Consider the following 21,191-nt stretch of genomic DNA (forward strand, 5'->3'; position numbering starts at 1 on the left):
AAAGTAATGTCTCTGCTTTTGAATATGCTGTCTAGGATGGTCATAACTTTCCTTCCAAGGAGTAAGCATCTTTTAATTTCATGGCTGCAGTCACCATCTGTAGTGATTTTGGAGCCCAGAAAAATAGTCAGCCACTGTTTCCACTGTTTCCCCATCTATTTGCCATGAAGTGATGGGACCAGATGCCATGATCTTCGTTTTCTGAATGTTGAGCTTTAAGCCAACTTTTTCACTCTCCTCTTTCACTTTCATCAAGAGGCTCCTTAGTCTTTCATCGCTTTCTGCCATAAGGGTGGTGTCATCTGCATATCTGAGGTTCTTGATATTTCTCCCAGCAATCTTGATTCCAGCTTGTGCTTCCTCCACCCCAGCATTTCTCATGATGTACTCTGCATATAAGTTAAATAAGCAGGTGACAATATACAGCCTTGACGTACTCCTTTTCCTATTTGGAACCAGTCTGTTGTTCCGTGTCCAGATCTATCTGTTGCTTCCTGACCTGCATACAGGTTTCTCAAGAGGCAGGTCATTACTTGCTCTCTCAATATCCATTTCCAAAATCAGTGCTTGTATACTTCCTGGGGCTTTAGCTTTATAGGGGTGTATGCTCAGGATATGTTCAGACTCCTGGGAGTATTCAGAAAATGCTTTCAGGCACACAGGTTAACACACATGCCTTGAAGATGTGGTATTAATAGAGCACTCTAATAGGCAGGTTGAGTTAGACAGTGCTGTTTAAATCCAAGAACTTGGGGGAGAATCATTGGGCTTAGGAATATATTTCTTCATTCTCTGCTTGTTGGTCTCCCACACCCTCTCCCACTTCCCTCTCTTCCCAGAACAGAATGTCAGAGAGGAATCAGTGAGGCAAGGGTGACCTTCATATTGCACATTCTAATTCCATTCCACTCCTATGCAATTAACTCTCTCTCCTTTTTCTAACTAAATTTGAATGTGTTTCTAAGGGAGGTAAAGTCAAAACAGCTCAAAACACAATCAATTTTAAGAACTCCAGAGACTGAGGGTGTGGTGCCAGGCCTGCCCTGCTTCTTCTTCACGGACCCCTGTCACCTACAAGAGCTGTTCTCCGTGCATCTTGAGCCTGGAGGAAACCCAGAGACGAGCAAAGAGTGAGACCAGTAGACACTCAACCTGCTCCAACAAAAGGCCAGGCAGAGTGACTCACAGACCTCCTAAGTGGGCACATATTCCCTAGTGTGTGTTGAAAGTCTTGGCTGGTTTCTAGGCTCCTTTCTGCCCTGTGCACTCCACAGATACACCTATTGTCAGACAAATATGAGATGTACACCCTGTACATGCACATCTGTATATCTAGTGAAGGGCCTGCATGGAAGGTGTGCCTCTAATGACGTGACTCATGCCAGGCCACGAGTACTTATTTTGCCAGACTGCAGCAGCCCACAGAAAAGCAGCCGCATTCAGTCTCCAAGGAGATTCCCAGCCAGTTTCCTTGGCAATGAGCTCTCTCTGTTGTTGAGTCCGATGCCTTGGGGTTGCCGTATTGCTGCAGCACGCTTTGCTGATAGGTACTCGTGGGAAACTTGACAGTGGATTAGGCAGAAAATTTAGTTCAGGTATAAAAGTGTGCATCTCATAAAGTTATATGCTTTTAAAAAATATCTGGTTCTATTGAAGAACTGTATAGTAATAACCATGAGAAAAATAATTTGTCCATTGAAAAATATTGGTGCTTTAAAACAAAAAAAAAAAAAAAAAGAAAGAAAGAAAAGCCAAATGTAAGTTAGTGAAGTATTAACCATCTAAAAGATATCACGGTACATAGTGTCTTGGCAAATTTAGACAATATATTAAAATTTAGTATTTCTGAAGTAAACTGTAGACTTAAATCAATATATCAGTATTTATCCCTTAATGGTAACTGTTAATTTGTTCTTTAATGGTAAGATGTTACTAATAGGATAAACCACATACAGGGGTGGGTAAAATATGGTCACCTTCTGTACCATGCTACATTTTTCTATAAATCAAAACTTCTAAAAAATCAAGTTTATTACAGAAAAATCATCCTAATTGGTTTTCTGGGGCTGCCAAAACAAAGTATCATGAACTGTGTATCACAAAAATGTGGCTTTAATAATAGAAATGCATTGTCTCATGGTTCTGGAGGCTGGAGATCAAAATGTCAGCGGGGTTGGTTTCTTCTCAGCTCTGGAAGGCTTCACTCCTTGTCTGCTCCCCTTGTCTCTTCACCTTGTCTTCCCTCCATATGTATTTCTGTGTCCAAATTTCCCTGTTTTGTGAAGATGATTGTTTAGTTCCTCAGTCATGTCCAACTCTTCAAGACCCCATGAATTGCAGCACGCCAGGCTTCCCTATCCCTCACCATCTCCCACGGTTTGTTCAAACTTGTGTCCATTGAGTCAGTGATGCCATCCAACCATCTCATCCCCTGTCATCCCCTTCTCCTCCTGCCTTCAATCTTTCCCAGCATCAGGGTCTTTCCCAACGAATTGGCTCTTTGCATCAGGCGGCCGAGGAATTAGAGCTTCAGCATCAGTCCTTCCAGTGAATATCCAGGATTGATTTCCTTCAGGATTGACCAGTTTGATCTTGCTGTCCAAGGGATTCTGAAGAGTCTTCTCCAGCACCACAGTTTGAAAGCATCAGTTCTTTGGCATTCAGCCTTCTTTGCACTTCCCTGGTGGCTCAGTTGGTAAAGAGTCTGCCTGCAATGAAGGATTCCCAGGTTCAGTACCTGGATGGGGAGGATCCCCTGGAGAAGGAAATGGCCACCCACTCCAATATTCCTGCTTGGAGAATTCCATGGACAGAAGAACCTGGTGGGTTTCAGAAAGTCAAACATGACTGAGTGACTAACACTTTCAGCCTCTTTATGGTCCAACTCGCACGTCCATACATGACTACTGGAAAAACCCATAGGGTACCAATCCTGTTGAATTAGGATCTACCCTAATGGCTGTGCTTTAATTTGATTGCCTGTGTAAAGACCCCACCTCCAAATAAGACCATGTTTGAGGTACCAGGGATTAGGCCCTCACAGTGTGAAATGGAGGTGAGGGGAGCAGAAGGCAACCCATGACATTACCAACCTCCCCCTAAATTAACACTGTGATGCCTAATATTTTCTCGAGTGTTTCCCACACACCACCTCTTTAATCTTCCCTTTCCTTTGGATGTGTTTGTGTGTTGGTTCTGCCCCACCGCAGTGACAGCCAGCAGCTGCAGCTCCTGTACCTGGAGTGCATCCTGTCCGTGCTCAGCAGCTCCTCCTCCTCCATGCAGCTGCACCGAGGCTTCACAGACCTCATCTGGTGAGTACTCGTCTTGATGCCCACCCTGGCTCTGCGCTAGGCCTGGGAGCTCGCTCTTCCAGCTGGGTCTGTGGGTCCCTTCTCATGGTATCTGTGCCTCTCTTGTTGTTCCATTTCTGTGTAAATGTATTAGAGGGAAAGTATGGAAGCTGCTTTGCTTATATGCACCAGACCAAGCTACGAAGAGTAAAGGATAATTATTTTAACCAACTATGGCTCCCAAGGCCCACCTGCATTTTATTTACATCATAGGATCATGAAAGCCTATGTTCTAAATCATATGAAGTTACCAGTGAATTGCACAGGGGAGATAGTTCCCCTTCACCATAACTGAACCTTCTTCTCAACCTCACCCTGGTTCTCTCTCCATCTCAACCTGCAAACTAGTCTCTTAATCACAGTCAGAGATTCACATAAATGACAGGGCCCTCAGGCAGCCCGCAAGTTACTCTGGGTTCCTGGGCTAATCTAACAGGGAGAGAGTTGAGTGCTGTGTATCAGTGTGACATGTGTCAGAATTTTAAATTAACTTCTCAAATGAGAAATATAAGTAATTTCATTATTTATAATAAAATGAAACTTTTTCACTAAGCCATTTAGCACTTTGAGTCTATTTGCTTCATAGAAGATGCTTTCTGATACTTCTCTTGATAGTTTATATAGTTAACCCCAGCTTGAATTATGAAGAAAAGAATTCTGTTGCTATCCCCAGGAGTGATGGAGAGACAGGACACGCTGGACCAGGAGGTAGCCACAAAAGGGGGCAGTAAAGAGCCCAGATCTTACATGTCATTTTGGGGGCACCTGGTATTTACCCTCAGGATAGTATTCATGTTTCATCATCTGGCTTGAAGGGAAACTGATCTTTCCTCTCATCCCCTCTTAGGAAGAACCTTTGCCCCGCTCTCATCGTGATCCTGGGGAATCCGATTCATGATAAAACCATCACCTCTGCACACAGCAGCAGCACGAGCACCAGCATCGAGTCAGACTCTGCATCCCCTGGGGTTTCCGACCACGGCCGAGGTTCAGGCTGCTCCTCCACAGCGCCAGCCCTTAGCGGGCCGGTGGCCCGGACCATCTACTACATCGCAGCTGAGCTGGTGCGGCTGGTGGGGTCGGTGGACTCCATGAAGCCCGTGTTGCAGTCCCTATACCACCGTGTGCTTCTCTACCCCCCACCCCAGCACCGTGTGGAAGCCATCAAGATCATGAAAGAGGTAGGGAGGCCGTGAAGGATGCCCCCAGCTTTGTTGTGGGGGCTGAGCACCTTGTCTTGTGCACAGAAAGTACTTAGAAAGCGTTTGCCAGTCATATGCAGTATCCAATGATAGTGTCTTTAGCAATGGGGGCTGTGTGGGCATGTGTTGAGAATTGGGCTAAGGGGGCGTTGATAAATGCTCACTGCAGCAGAACCATTTGAAAATTTGAGCCACATGCATCTGACTGGAACCCAGGCTGAACTTTCAGTTTGCTCCCTAAGGTACTGTCTGCAGATGTGTGTGTTTATTCACTTTTGCCAAAATTGGATTTCAAAATGATTTTATACTCAGGTTGTACATTATCCAAAAATGAGCTTTACTGATCTCTGATTTCTAAAAGGGACCCTGTTCTCCACTCCTTCTTACACCCTATTTCTCCCACATGTCATGAGACAAAGGATGTCCAGCTTAGGATATATGTCCCAGTGAGCCACTTCATGATTTTGAGGAGGAATTGGAGCTATTTTGAGGATACTTCAAGAATTCCTCTGCTTCTCAACCGAAAAGAAAAGTGATCAACTTTTTTGTACCTGTAAACTTGTCTATGAAGGTTTAATCACACTGGGTTTTGGTACCTGACACCAGAAAAATCAGTGTAACAAAATTACCTTGAGCAGTATTGGCTACTCACCAGTTTTTTAAAAGCTTAATTTGAACAGCTTGCTGATGTTGTTTTCACGAGATCTGACTGTAATTAAAAGTGGAAATTCTGACCCAGTGTTTCCAGAAATGAAGGAACAATCCAAGTTTAATTGCTGATTAAGAAAATTTATGGACCCACAGTAGTAATGACCATTTTTTCTTTATGCCAGTATTTAACATATATTATCTTTAATATTCATAATAACTTTGTGAGGTTATATACCAGTGAAGAATGTTTTCCCTAACAGAGCTTCAGGCAAGGCAGATCAAAGGGTCACCTTTGATATCTGATCACTACTTGGTTGATGAACACAATACAGCTTTGGAGGCCAGTGAGACCAGAAGTATTTGGTGGTTTAGTCACTAAGTCGTGTCCAACTCTTGTGACCCCTTGAGCTGTAGCTGTCCATGGCAAGAATACTGGAGTGGGTAGCCATTTCCTTCTCCAAGGGATCTTCCCAACCCAGGGATTGAACCCAGGTCTCCTGCATTTACGGACTGAGCTACCAGGGGCCACCACCCAAAGGACCATCCCCTAAGAACCTGCCCCGCCCCTGTGAAGCTTGTCGTCTGGAGGGACAGGGCGGACTTTCTTTGAACTAGCCAATCTCTAGGAAGAGGAAAGTGGAAGGGGCCACCATGCATGCTCATCTCTTTCTCCTGAATTCACCAGTCAGACCAGCCACACCTCCTCCACTGGGACGAAGTGAGAAAAGGAGAAGGACCCAGAATGTTATTGCACTGGGTGTTTCTGCCCATAGAAACATGAAGCCAGGAAAAAGGAATTTTCCCTCCTGCAAAGAAACTACTTCAAGGAGTCAAATGACTTGCCCAGGGTCATAAGAAAGAGAAAAGGTGGACACTTCCCTGGTGGTCCAGTGGTTAAGACTCTGCCTTCCAATAAGGGGATGTGGGTTCCATCCCTGGTTGGGGAACTAAGATCCCAAGGGGCAATGATGAGCCCACATGCTGCAACTAAGACCTTGTGCAACCAAATAAATAAATAAAAATAAAATTAACTTTCTTAAAAAAGAGAAAGGATACAAATCTCCATCTGAACCCAAGCCCCTGGTCTTTCCCTACACATACTTATCATTGGACTGGACTTTCCTATTACAATGCGGATGATTCCAGCAGCTCTTTTTCCTGGCGCTGGTTCAGCTACCCTTTCCATGAACTTGGGTCTGAGTCAAGGTTTGAATCCCCTCTCTGCCACTCATCAGCTAGATACCATAGCTAAATCATTTAACTCTGAACCTAGCAGTTTAATATCTCTACATAGTGACCGTATGCCAAAGGTTGCCGGTTCAAAATGCCATAAAGTTTGCATAAGTACTTCGTGAGTATGTAAAGTGATAAACAAATATGTGGTACATTTATGAGCTTCCCTTGTGGCTCAGATGGTAAAGAACCCACTGGCACTGCAGGAGACCCGGGTTCAATCCCTAGGTCAGGAAGATCCCCTGGAGAAGGGAATGACTATCCATTCCAGTATTCTTGCCTAGAGAATTCCATGGACAAAGGAGCCAGGCAGACTACTGTCCGTGGGGTCGCAAAGAGTTAGACATGACTGAGCAACTAGCATTTTTCACTATATTTGTAAACAGCCACTGTTTATTTTTCCACTCTCCGGTGGCGCATGTTGCCTCTCCCATCAAGTCTAAAATACTCTGCCCAGTTTCCAGACCCTTCCATCATCATTCTCATTTCCCATCATTTCCCAGGATGCACCCTCATTCCATCCTGCTTTGTTCAGTTTCTGCTTTCCTGCTTCTATTCCAGCTTCCCCTGACCTGTGCCCATTGGCCACTTCCACCTAACCTAGTAAAACGGTGGATCACAATAAGCTAGACAGACACTGCTGGCACTTCACTTTAGCTTATTTACAGACTTCTATAGGGAGATAATATTGCTCCCATTTTCCAGATTGGGATACTGAGGCTTCGTGAAGAGAGGTTTACTCACCCAAAGTGCTTGTGAGCAATATGACTAAAATATAAACCCAGATGTTCTAATTACAACTGCCTTTCTGTCAAAATCCTTCTCTTTTATGACTCTGCTTCCTCAGAGCGGTGGTTTCGCTCTTCTCTAAATCCTGTTCCACCGTTTAGCAATTGATCATAATGCCTCATCACTCTGACTGCTCCACAATACCATGTGGAACAAGCCTCTTGTCTCCCTAAACATGGTTGTGTGTACATTGTTTTTCTGTATTTCCTTTGGTATCTAACACTATAGTCCTTGAATAAGTGTTCAATACATTTTGATATTCAAGTGCTCAATATTCTGACCTGAAGACAGAATTTCTGCAGAGGGTGTTTGGAAGCAGCAGCAGCCTTTCTTTCCCCCCTCAGAACTTTCCAGGTGATGTGAGCAGTAAGCAACCTGCCTGCCCGTGCAGGAGATGCAAGAGACCAGGGTTAGATCCCTTGGGTTGGGAAGAGCCCCTGGAGAAGAAAATGGCAACCCACACCAGTATTCTCGCCTATAAAATCCCATGGACAGAGGAGTCTGGTGGGCTACAGTCCATGGGGTGGCAAAGAGGCAGACATGGCTAAGTGACTGAGCATACAGAAAGCAAGTATACAGAGATGAAAGGCACTGGAGTTATTGTGGCCCACGGCAGAGCCACTCGACAGCTGAATTCTAAGTAAATACTTTGCCTACGAGGTGTATAGGTCTCAATGCACTTTCTATAATATCTTCCTTAGTACTGCAAAGGAAGTTAGTCCTGTGTTCCCTTCTTCATGGATTTGCTAGCTCCCCACGGTCAATTTGCTAAGCGAAGCTGTAATTGACACCAGGGCAGTGTGTCTAGGCCGTGCTGCCCCACAGAGCACGACACACTCACGTGGGCCAGGTTGTTCTCACGAGCATCGCCTCCACTTACTGTGGCAACACCAGTAATTTGGGAAGGCTGGTAACCTAGATACCAAAATGTGCAGGGCTCACGCATACAAAGGAAACCCCTGGGCACCCAGGATGTTTGCTTGCTCTTTTGGAGTTCGAACGCCTGGTATGTTATTTGCCGTTCTCTCTCTAATTTGTCTCTCTGCCATGTGTGCTGTGTGCTTATTAATCAGAGGCATACAGGACATTTTGTTTTTCAAAATACATTTTCTTATTTTGCTTCTACTCCCCCCACCCAAAACATTTTATAACCAAAAAGAACACCTTGCTTCCTTCTCTCTCCCACGTTTCGGCTTTAGAAGGAAGCCCTAGTCTTTATCAGACCTGTGACACCCTAGCCACTGACACCAATTCCTCATTCCCACCAGAAGCTGAAATGAAACAAGTCTTGCTTTTCTTTAAGTGTTTGTTCAGAGTTCTCCAAAACTCTGTTTCCTTTCCCTCCAGACTCTGAAGCACCTGAGAAATAAACACAAGATTAATATGAGAATTCAAATATGTCATCTGATTTATTCTTGGTAAAGTTGGAATAGGGAATGTAATGGGATCCCAAAAGAGAGTCAGATTGCCCACTCTTGTGCCCCTGAAAGGCACTTATCCTTCTAACAAGAGATGGGACAGCTAGAGGCTCAGAGGCATAGCCACTTCACTTGGCTGCAGGTCTGGCAGGCAGACAGATGGAGAGAGAGACAGAGAAACTGCCTTGATCTCTGGTAATATTGCTCCTTTCTTGATGACAAAAAATAAAGTGGAAGCTTCATGTTTGTGCCTCCAAGAGAGATGTTCCCAATTTCTGGCAGAAGAAGGGAATTTCGAAGAAGAAAAACATGTAACTTTTTCTACTTAATATATTTTACCTTGCAAATATGGGCCATTTTGAATATAATGTACTTATTTAGGATGTCTGCTTCAATGTACTTGATTAATCAATCTTTCTTTAACTTAGCCTCAAATTGAAATTTTCTGCACAGATGTCTACCATAGAAACAAAAATTAGTTTGAACCAAAAAATTATGAAAATCCTATATGAGAACTTGTAAGATATAGCCAAAACAGTGCGTGAAAGGATATTTATGGTTTCAATGACTTACCTCAAAAAATAGAAAGTCTAAAATTAATGTTCTAAATCTCCAACTTAGGTAGTTTGGAAAAGAAGAGCTTAAATTTTTTAAAAAGTCAAAAGGAAGACAAGGATTGTTGTTCAGTTGCTAAGTCCTGTTCAACTCTGCCACCCCAAGAACTGTAATACATACATCCTTCACTATCTTACAGAGTTTGCTCAAACCCATGTCCATTGAGTTGATGATCCCATCCAATCATCTCACCTTTCTGTTGTCCCCTTCTCTTGCCCTAAATCTTTCCCAGCATCAGAGTCTTTTCCAATGAGTTGGCTCTTTGCATCAGGTGGACAAAGTATTGGAGCTTCAGCATCAGTCCTTCCAATGAATATTCAGGACTGATTTCCTTTAGGATTGACTAGTTTGACCTCCTTGCTGTCCACGGGACTCCCAAGAGTCTTCTCCAGCACCACAGTTCAAAAGCATCAATTCTTCAGCACTCAGCCTTCTTTATGGTCCAATTCTCACATCCGTATATGACCACTGGGAGAACTATAGCTTTGACTATATGGACCTTTGCCAGCAAAGTGATGTCTCTGATTTTTAATATGCTGTCTAGGTTTGACATGGCTTTTCTTCCAGGGAGCAAACATCCTTTAATTTCATGGCTACAGTCACCATCCGCAGTGATTTTGGAGCCCAAGAAAATAAAATCTGTCACTGTTGCCACTTTTTCCCTATTTGCCATGAAGTGATGGGACTAGATGCCATGATCTTCGTTTTTTGAGTGTTGAGTTTTAAGCCAGCTTTTTCAGTCTCCTCTTTCACCTTGATCAAGAGGTTCCTTAATTCCTCTTCACTTTCTGCCATTAGAGTGGTTTTATCTGCATATCTGAGGTTGTTGATACTTCTCCTGGCAGTCTTGATTCTAGCTTGTGATTCATCCAGCCCAGCATTTTGCATTATGTACTCTGCATATAAATTAAATAGGCAGGATGATAATATACAGTGTTGACATATTCCTTTCCCAATTTTGAACCAGTCTGTTGTTCCATGTCCGGTTCTAACTATTGCTTCTTGACCTGCATACAGGTTTCTCAGAAGACAGGTAAGCTGGTTTGTTATTCCCATCTTGTTAAGAATTTTCCACAGTTTGTTGTGATCCACACAGTCAAAGGATTTAGCATAGTCAATGAAACAAAAATAGATGTTTTTCTGGAATTCCCTTGTTTTTACTGTGATCCAACAGATGTTGGCTATTTGATCTCTGGTTCTTCTGCCTTTTCTAAATCCAGCTTGTACATCTGGAATTTCTCAATTCACATACTGTTAAAGCCTAGCTTGAAGGATTTTGAGTATAACATTGCAAGCATGTGAAATGAGTGCAGTTGTGTGGTAGTTTGAACATTCTTTCGCATTGCCTTTCTTTGGGATTTTAATGAAAACTGACCTTTTCCAGTCCTGTGGCCACTGCTGAGTTTTCCAAATTTTGGCATATTGAGTGCAGCACTTTCATAGCATTATCTTTTAGGATTTAAAATGGCTCAGATGGAATTCCATCACCTCCACTAGCTTTGTTCATAGTAATGCTTCCTAAGGCCCACTTGACTTCACATTCCAGGATGTCTGGCTCTAGGAGAGTGACCACACCATTGTGGTTATTCAGGTCATTAAGATATTTTTGTATAGTTCTTCTCTGTATTCTTGCCACCTCTTCCTAATCTTTTCTGCTTCTGTTAGGTCTTTGCCATTTCTGTCCTTTATTGTGCCCATCTTGCATGAAATGTTCCCTTGGTATCTCCAGTTTTCTTGAAGAGATCGCTAGTCTTCCTCATTCTATTGTTTTCCTCTATTTCTTTGCATTGGTCACTTAAGAAGCCTTTCTTGTATCTTCTTGCTATTCTCTGGAATTCTGCATTCGGTTGGGTATATCTTTCCCTTTCTCCTTTACTTTTCACTTTTCTTCTTTTCTCAGCTATTTACTTTTCTTCTTTTCTCAGCTAATGCCTCCTCAGATAGCCACTTTGCCCTTTTGCATTAAGTAATGTGATTAAAAGCAAACACAATATAGTGAATCAATAAAGTAAAACATGCCAGGACTCTGAAAAGACTAACAAAATCAAATAACTTGCAAAAAGAATTCAAAATTCTAAAATAGGTAAAAATAGAAATAAAAATTTTTAAAAAGCGCATATGACCATAGATGTTACAAATGTTAAAGAAACTAACAAAGGTATTAAGGCAAATTTAGGCCATTAAATTTGAAAACTTAGATAAAATAGATAAGTCCCTAGGAAATAATACAACTTAAAAAAAAATTGACTCAAAGAGAAATTGAGGACCTAAGTAGTATTATCATCTTCAAAAAAATTGAATCAGTAGTTAAAATCTTTCCATTCAGAAGAAATTAGTGGTCCCATACAGCTTGAGAAACAAGTTATACCAACAATTCAAAGAACAGGTAGTTCTAATAATACATGAACTTCCCCAGGTTAATAGAAAGGCATATTTCTTAATTCAGTTTTTGAAGCTAGTCAGTTTCATAGCAAAATAAGGCAGGGAGAGGATAGAAAAGTTAAATTACAGGCCATTCTTACTAAAGAACATAGGCGTAGGTGCTTTCTAGTTCTGTGATATAAAAAACTTTTAAGCACTCCCTCAAGGGATATTCTTTGTCTAAACTGGTCCCAAACTGGGGAGCTGGGGACCCAATGGGTATTCCAAGTCAAGGAGAACACTAAAGTCAGATTTATTAAGATTTGAATTCCAAATTGTGTTTTCTCCTTAGACCATATCACTCAAAAGAGAATGTATATGTTTATTTGATCTCACAGTTCTTGTGCTTTTTTATGATATTCACTTTTCTGTTATTTTTTTCCCCTTATGCTTAAAGCTACTCGGGAGCCCAAAGCGTCTCTGTGATTTGGCAGGACCCAGCTCCACTGAACCCGAATTGAGAAAAAGATCAATTTCAAAAAGAAAGTCTCATCTGGATCTTCTCAAACTGTATGATACTTCTCCTTTTGGATCTTTATTGCTTGGTGAAGACTGCTTCTCTGAATATTCTTAATGTTGTTTCTAAGTTCCTGGAATTATATGAATCGTTATATGCGATATGACTATGTAGTAATGTACCTGCAAGCCAGAGGAGAAGTCTTATCTCAGTTTATTATAATCATATAACTTTCCATATTTTCATATTGACTTAGAGAAAAGCCAGTATACAAATTGTGCAGAAAGTCTTCATTGGGCTTATTTTGGGGAAAACATTTTTGACTTAATATGTTCCATCTATATGATTCCTTTCCATAGAGTTCCTCTCGGAAATGGAATATTATCTGATTTGTAATAGTTGTAGTCACATGCATCTCTTCAGAAATACATTTCTTGAATAGAGAAAGGTCCATACTATCCTAAAGGCATTATAAATGTTTCCTGTTTGGAAAACTGAACATGTTACAAAAGTGAGATTATTCTACACCTGTCCTTGTGAAGATTATAAATTTGCATCAAAAACTTTATTTGTACCTAAATAAACCAGGCAACCTAAAGACTGTGATTCAAAGTGGGCCACTTTCCAGCCTGAGTATATTTGTTTCCTTTATTGTTCATTTTATTCTTTTTGCCCAGATCATTTGATTTCATGTGAATCAAGAGTATCTCTTTTGCATACCTATCTGTTCACCAGTCTAATTCTTGTTCATTTGGTAACATTTTCCATGTATCCAGTACTGATGCCTTCTGCTCCTTTGAACACTTTCAGCATCATGGACGGCATGACCGAGGCGTGCATCAAGGGCGGCATCGAGGCCTGCTACGCCGCCGTGTCCTGCGCCTGCACCTTGCTGGGGGCATTGGAAGAGCTCAGCCAGGGCAGGGGCTTGAGCGAAAGTCAGGTCCAGCTGCTGCTGCTGCGCCTGGAGGAGCTGAAGGACGGGGCGGAGTCCAGCCGCGACTCCATGGAGATCAATGAGGCCGACTTCCGCTGGCAGCGGCGAGTCCTGTCCTCGGAACACACACCCTGGGAGTTGGGGAATGAGCGGAGCCCTGATATCAGCATCAGCGTTACCACGGACACGGGCCAGACCACCTTGGAGGGAGAGCTGGGTCAGACCACACCCGAGGACCACTCGGAAAACCCCAAGACTGGCCTCAAGTCGCCAGCCGTCCACGAGGGCAAGGAGACTCTGAGTAAAGTGTCAGAACTGGAAGCCGTGGACCAGCCAGACGTGGTTCAAAGGAGCCACACAGTTGCCTACCCCGATATAACCAACTTCCTGTCTGTCGACTGCAGGATGAGGTCCTACGGATCCAGATACAGTGAGAGCAACTTCAGCGTGGACGACCAAGACCTCTCTCGGACAGAATTCGACTCCTGTGACCAGTACTCCATGGCAGCTGAAAAGGACTCCGGGAGATCGGACGTGTCGGACATTGGGTCCGACAACTGTTCTCTAGCTGATGAGGAGCAGACCCCCCGGGACTGCCTGGGCCACAGGTCCCTGCGGACCGCAGCTCTGTCTCTCAAGCTGCTGAAGAACCAGGAGGCTGACCAGCACAGCGCCCGGCTGTTCGTGCAGTCGCTGGAGGGTCTCCTGCCGCGCCTCCTGGCCCTGCCCAGTGTGGAAGAGGTGGACTCAGCCCTCCAGAACTTTGTCTCTACCTTCTGCTCAGGTTTGTAATTCATTCTTTGCTATGCAGTCCACTAGAATATTCAGAGCATTTTGTTTAACGGGCAGTTACCAGCATGCATGGAGTTTGAAGTGCTCAGAGCATCCTGATGAATCTTTGGGTTTCTTAAAGAGAGCCAAGGACTATAACTGACTGGTGGTGGTTTGTTCAAATTGTGCAGCAGTCGATGGCTGGAATACACCAAGAGGTGGATAAATGTGTGTCTATAAAGGGTAAGGGGTAGGTGCCTTCTAGAAAGCTGATGTTGGCTGAAACAAAATGGCAATCTGTGATTCTCAGAACACTAAATTCGTCCTATGCTTCTACACTTTGCTATCTTAAAATCATAGTGTGTTGCACTTCTGGTTTGTTGACATGTAAGTTATTTTAAATGAGGTCTTGAGCAAATGCAGGCTGTCCCACCACTATATTCTGAATTCCCCTGAACGTCCCACAGTGTGCGATGCTCCAGTGTGCTGTATCAGCATCACATTCTCCAATCTCAGACCCTTCTGTCTGCCGAATGTCAACATTGTGACCCAAATGGCATTTAAACAGGTGTGCCGTGGGCTGTCTTGGCCAGGGTATACCAGATAGTTATGCTAGTTTTGCTGAAGGGCTGAAAATGATCCCCCAGGATTTTGGTGAAGAAAGGAGGTAAAGAAAATAGGGGAGCAGCATTTAACACAGGAAATAATGAATTTATTAATAGTGAATTTAGATCATTTTCTTGTAAGGTATTTCTAGAGGGAGCATGCAGCTTTTTCCTTCCTATGTAGAGAAAAACCCAGTTCTTCCTTACAGTGCCTCTTCCTTCTGAGTCACACAGAGCACTGTACTTCTGACACTTGGTCACCAAATGTGTGAAAGTTTTCCCCTCAAACAACAAGCAAACCTCAGAGACAGCAGCTGACTGTCTTACAATGTAACTCAGTTCTGATGCTACCTACCCCCCACTACAGATGCCAGCTGCAAGCCCAGGTTGTCACCTGTGCTAACCGACTGGCTATAAATCAGAGCTTCTCATGACCACCTCCTTGCTGCTGCTGCTGCTGCTAAGTCGCTTCAGTCGTGTCCGACTCTGTGCACCCCCATAGACAGCAGCCCATCAGACTCCACCGTCCCTGGGATTCTCCCGGCAAGAACACTGGAGTGGGTTGCCATTTCCTTCTCCAGTGCATGAAAGTGAAAAGTGAAAGTGAAGTTGCTCAGTCATGTCCAACTCTTAGTGACCCCATGGACTGCAGCCTACCAGGCTCCTCCATCCATGGGATTTTCCAGGCAAGAGTACTGGAGTGGGGTGCCATTGCCTTCTCCGGACCACCTCCTTAGGTTCACTTAATTTGTTAGAAGAGCTCACAGAACTCAGGGAAACACTCACTTTTGCTTATCAATTTACCAAAGGATCTGGTAAAGGATATCGATGAATGGCCAGATGAAGAGATACACAGAGTGAGGTCTGGGAGGTCCTGAGTACAGGAGCTTCTGTCCCCAAGGAGTTGGAGTGGGTCACCCTTCTGGCATGGATGTGTCCGTCAACCTGGAATCTCCCCAAACCCCTACTGCTGGGATTTATGGAGGCTTCCTCATGTAGCTGTGATCAATTATTAACTCCATTTCCAGCTCCTCTCCTCTCTCTTGAGGATGGCATGGTAGGGGTGGAGCCAAAAATTCTTTGCTCCTGTCGTGGAGTTATCCAGGAGCCCACCCAGAGTCACCTCTTTAGAAAAAGAGGTCCTCTTAGTGTTCTTATTACTTGGGAATTTATGAGAGTTTTAGGAGCCCTGGGTCATGGATGAGATCAAAGACACATGTTAGAATAAGAGGTACTTCTAGTGTTCTTTTTTTTTTTCAGTATTTTACTTTATTATACTTTACAATACTGTATTGGTTTTGCCATACATCATCATGAATCTACCACAGGTGTACGTGAGTTCCCAATCCTGAACCCCCCTCCCACCTCCCTCCCCATACCATCTCTCTGGGTCATCCCAGTGCACCAGCCCCAAGCATCCTATGTCCTGCATCGAACCTAGACTGGTGATTCATTTCTTACATGATAGTATACATGTTTCAATGCCATTCTCCCAAATCATCCCACCCTCTCCCTCTCCCACAGAGTCCAAAAGTCTATTCTATACATTTGTCTCTTTTGCTGTCTCACATACAGGGTTATTGTTACCATCTTTCTAAATTCCATATATATGTGTTAGTATACTGTATTGGTGTTTTTCTTTCTGGCTTACTTCACTCTGTATAATTGGCCCCAGTTTCATCCACCTCATTAGAACTGATTCAAATGTATTCTTTTTAACGGCTGAGTAATACTCCATTGTGTATATGTACCACAGCTTTCTTATCCATTCATCTGCTGATGGACATCTAGGTTGCTTCCATGTCCTGGCTATTATAAACAGTGCTGCAGTGAACACTGGGGGTACATGTGTCTCTTTCAATTCTGGTTTCCTTGGTGTGTATGCCCAGCAGTGGGATTGCTGGGTCATAAGTCTATTTCCAGTTTTTTAAGGAATCTCCACACTGTTCTCCATAGTGGCTGTACTAGTTTGCATTCCCACCAACAGTGTAGGAGGGTTCCCTTTTCTCCACACCCTCTCCAGCATTTATTGCTTGTAGACTTTTGGATCGCAGCTATTCTGACTGATGTGAAATGGTACCTCATTGTGGTTTTGATTTGCATTTCTCTGATAATGAGTGATGTTGAGCATCTTTTCATGTGTTTGTTAGCCATCTGTATGTCTTCCTTGGAGAAATGTCTGTTTAGTTCTTTGGCCCAGTTTTTGATTGGGTCATTTATTTTTCTGGAATTAGGCTGCATGAGTTGCTTGTATCACTTAGGAAGTCATTAGGGTTGTAGGAGCTCTGTGCCAGGAACTGGGAGCAGAGACCAATATATATATTTTCTGTTCTCTCATAGTGCTACAGAAAGAAAGCAGTTAATGAGTACAAAAAAAATTATAGCAGGAATAAATGATTGCCTGACCTCAGGGTGCTCAACTGTGCCTTCCCCTAAAATTCAAGGGTCTCTTGACCACACAGAACTGTCAAAAGCCAAGACCATCGCTTGCTCTTCCACCACTGAGCCTTGAACATGTGTCTGTCATGGCACTTCCTCTATTTGTCATAGTTATATGAGTTCATGCATCCACCTTTCCCTTTCTAGACTTTCAGCTCCTTGGAAGCTACAACCCCATCTACCCCCCATCTTTGGTCTTCTAACAAATAACACATCACACACAAATACAAAAAAAATTGTAGCCCAGTTCTTGGAACTTGGTAGAAGTGACTGCTGTATTGTTAAGAAGGAGCTTAAGTATCTTAAGAAGCTGATCAGATTGCCCTTTGTCAAATCGATCCAGGTATATTTAAGGAAGAACATTTTTTAATATGAGAGTGATCCAAAGTTATAAAGCATCAGCAGAGATGCAGCACTTCTAATCCTGGACCACTCAGTAACTCTGATGTACCTAGTGATTAGAAAGAGATGCATATAATTTCTCAACTTTCCTACCTGCATTGCCATTCTTATTAAGGCAGTAAAATATCAATTTCTAAGACTACCCAACATTTTTCTCAATATTTTTAAGAATTAGATATAAAAATAGTTGGGATATTTAATTTGTGTGAAGGAACACACACACATACACACACACAAAATCATGTTTCATTTCATTTCAAAAATTATGTTTCATTTCTAGTCATTGAAATACAAGAGAAATGTATAAACACGGTTCTTAAAAATTGTATTTCTCCCTAGTACCTTATGTGCACCATCATTAAATTTTACATTCTTTAATTGAATATTCCTAGTGTATGTGTATTGTGTGTGTCTCTCTCTCTTCTCTTTATCTCTGTTTCTCTCACACACACACGTGCACCCACACACACAAATGCTTCTTCAGTCAACATTTATAGAGAAACTTCACTGTGCTGTGTCCAAAGGGTGCAAGATATGTGTGATTTATCCTCAACAAATATTTATTGACTGTAAATTGATGAACTTGCTCTTTGATCCCTAAAGATGTGAATAGTTATGTGCTGAAGGAGTACAGCCTGAGTTGGAAGGGGTTTGGTAGGGTCTCTGAACCAGTGCATCTTCCCAGCTGGAAGCATTCTTGAGAAGAGGAGCTTGGCAACTTCTCCAACCAGCTTGGTATCCCTGGTGACAAGGCAGAGTCTGGCACCCATCAGTGATCCCCCCAAACAGCTATGTATCAGATCACAGAACTGCCCCTTGGTGCAGTGATGATGGCCTTGAGTGATCAAGAAATGGTAAAAATTATGTTTAGGCCCTTCTATGTAAAATTAAAATTATCCATACAAAATAACAGCTGCAGAAGTTTCAGCATTAAAGAATGTAAGATTTAGCTCTCAGATAAATTCATGTTTACAAACAACATCCTTTAGTAATTAAAAGATGCTTGCTCCTTAGAAGAAAAGCTATGACAAACCTAGACAGCATAATAAAAAGCAGAGACTCACTTTGCCAACAAAGGTCTATATTGTCAAAGCTGCAGTTTTTCCAGTAGTCGTACCATCACAAGAGGTGGGCCATAAAGAAGGCTGAGCACCGAAGAATTGATGCTTTCGAACTGTGGTCCTGGAGAAGACTCTGGAGAGCCCCTTGGAAAGCAGGGAGATCAAACCAGTCAATTCTAAAGGAAATCAACCCTGAGTATTGATTGGAAGGACTGATGCTGAAGCTCCAATACTTTGTCTACCTGATGCAAAGAGCTGACTCATTGAAAAAGACCCTGATGCTGGGAAAGATTGAGGACAGGAAGAGAAGGGGATGACAAAGGATAAGATAGTTGGATGGCATCACCAATTCATGGACATGAGTTTGAGCAAACTCTGGGAGATGGTGAAGGACAGGGAAGCCTTGTGTGCTATAGCCCATGGGGTCGCAAAGAGTTGGACACAACTGAGCAACTGAAAAACAACAACAAAGTAATTCCTGATTAAATGAGTTGTCACAGTGGTGAAGAATGACTTCCAGAGGCCCTACCTCCTTTCCTAGGAGAACTGGGAAATATAATCCTAGCAAAGTCTTTTACAAAATTTGAAGTAAACCTTCACATTTGTGTTTTTGTGTTTTTCAAATCAATACTTATTTGTAGCATGTGCAGAACAGCACTTGCGTGAATTTTATTTGACCAGAATGCAGCTCCATGAACGTGGCAAACTGCTCAGCTTTTAGGTCTATAAAATGTCCCATCAGATCCAATATGTTGTGACATTAATTTTTACATGTAGAAATCAGTACATTGAAATCAGACTTCAAAATCTTTTGGTTGTTTCTAAATGTAGCGGGTTTTTAAAATTTATTTTTAATTGGAGGATAATTACTTTATAATCTTATGTTGGCTTCTGCCGTACAAACAACGTGAAACTGCCCTAAGTATACACATGTCCCCTCCCTCTGGAACTTCTCCCCTGCCACCCATCCTATCCCTCCGGGTTATCACAGGGTACTGTGTGAGCTCCCTGTGTTATACAGCAACTTCCCACTAGATATCTATCTTACATAAGGTAATATATATGCTTCAGTGCTACTCTCTCAGTTCGTCCCATCTTCTTTCCCCACTGTGTCTAAAGTCTTTTCCAATGGATGAACCTAGAGCCTGTTATACAGAGTGAAGTCAGAAAGAGAAAAACAAATATTGTATATTAAGGCATATATATGAAATCTGGAAAAATGGTAATGATGAAGCAAATGTAGTTTGTAGTGACTGTCTATAACCAAGTTGTTGGTTGGTTTTTTTTTTTTTTTTATTCTGGTGACCTCCGTAGCACTTTTACCAATTAAGAATTGGTCTCTATATCTGATTTACAGACTCATCACTCTGTGGTCCTGCTGCCAGTAAGCTGGTTCTCTTCAGTTACTGCATTTAGTGCTTCAGTGGATCCCACTGAGTGTTGCTGTGGGTCAGCTGAAGCTACTGGGTACTCGGCTGGGTCCACGTCTGGTCTGAGGCAGAGCTCTCCCTCCAAGATAAAAGACGATTGAAAGAGAAACGTCTGTACCTGTGAGACATAGGAATGGCAGATTTCCTTTGTTCACTGAAAGAAAGTTAGGAAAGCAAAAAGAGAAGGGGAGAAGGAGTCTCCTGGAGTCATAACCCAGATATTTTACTCATTATTTCCTTCCATGTCAAAACTTATTTTCCCCAAAACTCCCATCAAACATTTGTCCCTGACTGGTTATCAGGGTCCACCCTCCTGGCTGAGGTCAGCCTCACTTGGCATTTCTCAGGGACCCCTGTTCTCTAATACTTAAACATACAATTGAAATGTCTCCTTAATTCCACATAATTCAAGAGGATTTTTCTTTGAAAGAAAGTTTTTTCAGGTAGGGTGCGGGATAGTTTGCAAACATCCAGACAAACCTGGCTTTCATTGAGATATTAATATCTTTAATGGACTACTGGAGTGGGTAGCCTATCCCTTCTTCATTGGATCTTCCCAACCCAGGAATCGAACTGGGGTCTCCTGCATTACAAGTGGATTCTTTACCAGCTGAGCCACCAGGGAAGCCCATCGTTAATAGAAAGCTGGTATTGAATTGAGCCGTGACAGCTGCCGAAATGCCTCTCATCCTCCATAGAAGAAAATGGCGTCTGTATACAGCCTCCTCGGGGGTGAAAAAGCAGCAGCCGGCCTCCCACTGCCGCTGACAGAGGGGCATGCTCAGAGGCTCTGGGATTGCTGTTCCTCAGAGCAGTAGTGTTTGGTTGGAATCTGGAAGCTCACTGTGACCAAGTGTGAGCTTACTGCAAGCAACCTAATATTTATCAAGTGCCAAACTTCAGAAAAGGTAATAAAGATAATGAAAGTAAAAGTGTTAGTCACTCAGTCATATCCAGCTCTTTGTGACACCATGGACTGTACAGCCCACCAGGCCCCTCTGTCCACGGAATTCTCCAGGCAAGAATTCCTGGTAGCCATCGCTTTCTCCAGGGGATCTTACTGACCCAGGGATCAAACCCAAGTCTCCCACATTGCAGGCAGATTTTTTAGTGTCTGAGCCACCAGGGAAGCCCAATATAACTAGTATGAATTTCAACTGTGCAAGAAATATGTATGTCTTTAAATTAAAACAAATTTGACTCCTGACCCACAACCTGCCTAGCTGGCTAGACATTTGATCTCTGCTAGCCCTCAGGGTTGGAGAAGGCAATGGCAACCCACTCCAGTACTCTTGCCTGGGAAGTCCCATGGATGGAGGAGCCTGATAGGCTGCAGTCTATGGGGTCACAGAGTCGGACACAATTGAGCAACTTCACTTTCACTTTTCACTTTCATGCATTAGAGAA

General features: G+C 42.9%; 1 protein-coding gene across 1 annotated transcript in view; it reads left to right on the forward strand.

Annotated features, from left to right (window-relative positions):
* The window catches only part of ARFGEF3 (ARFGEF family member 3), a 177,976-nt gene that overhangs the window by 99,524 nt on the left and 57,261 nt on the right, over positions 1–21,191 (forward strand). The window contains exons 9-12 of the mRNA XM_069598510.1: positions 3,210–3,314; positions 4,201–4,534; positions 12,080–12,192; positions 12,950–13,860. Of these exons, the coding sequence (XP_069454611.1) occupies positions 3,210–3,314; positions 4,201–4,534; positions 12,080–12,192; positions 12,950–13,860 (1,463 nt within the window). The remainder of the gene's footprint in view (positions 1–3,209; positions 3,315–4,200; positions 4,535–12,079; positions 12,193–12,949; positions 13,861–21,191) is intronic.

The sequence above is a fragment of the Ovis canadensis genome, chromosome 8, assembly GCF_042477335.2.
Source record: "Ovis canadensis isolate MfBH-ARS-UI-01 breed Bighorn chromosome 8, ARS-UI_OviCan_v2, whole genome shotgun sequence".
Lineage (NCBI taxonomy): Eukaryota > Metazoa > Chordata > Mammalia > Artiodactyla > Bovidae > Ovis > Ovis canadensis.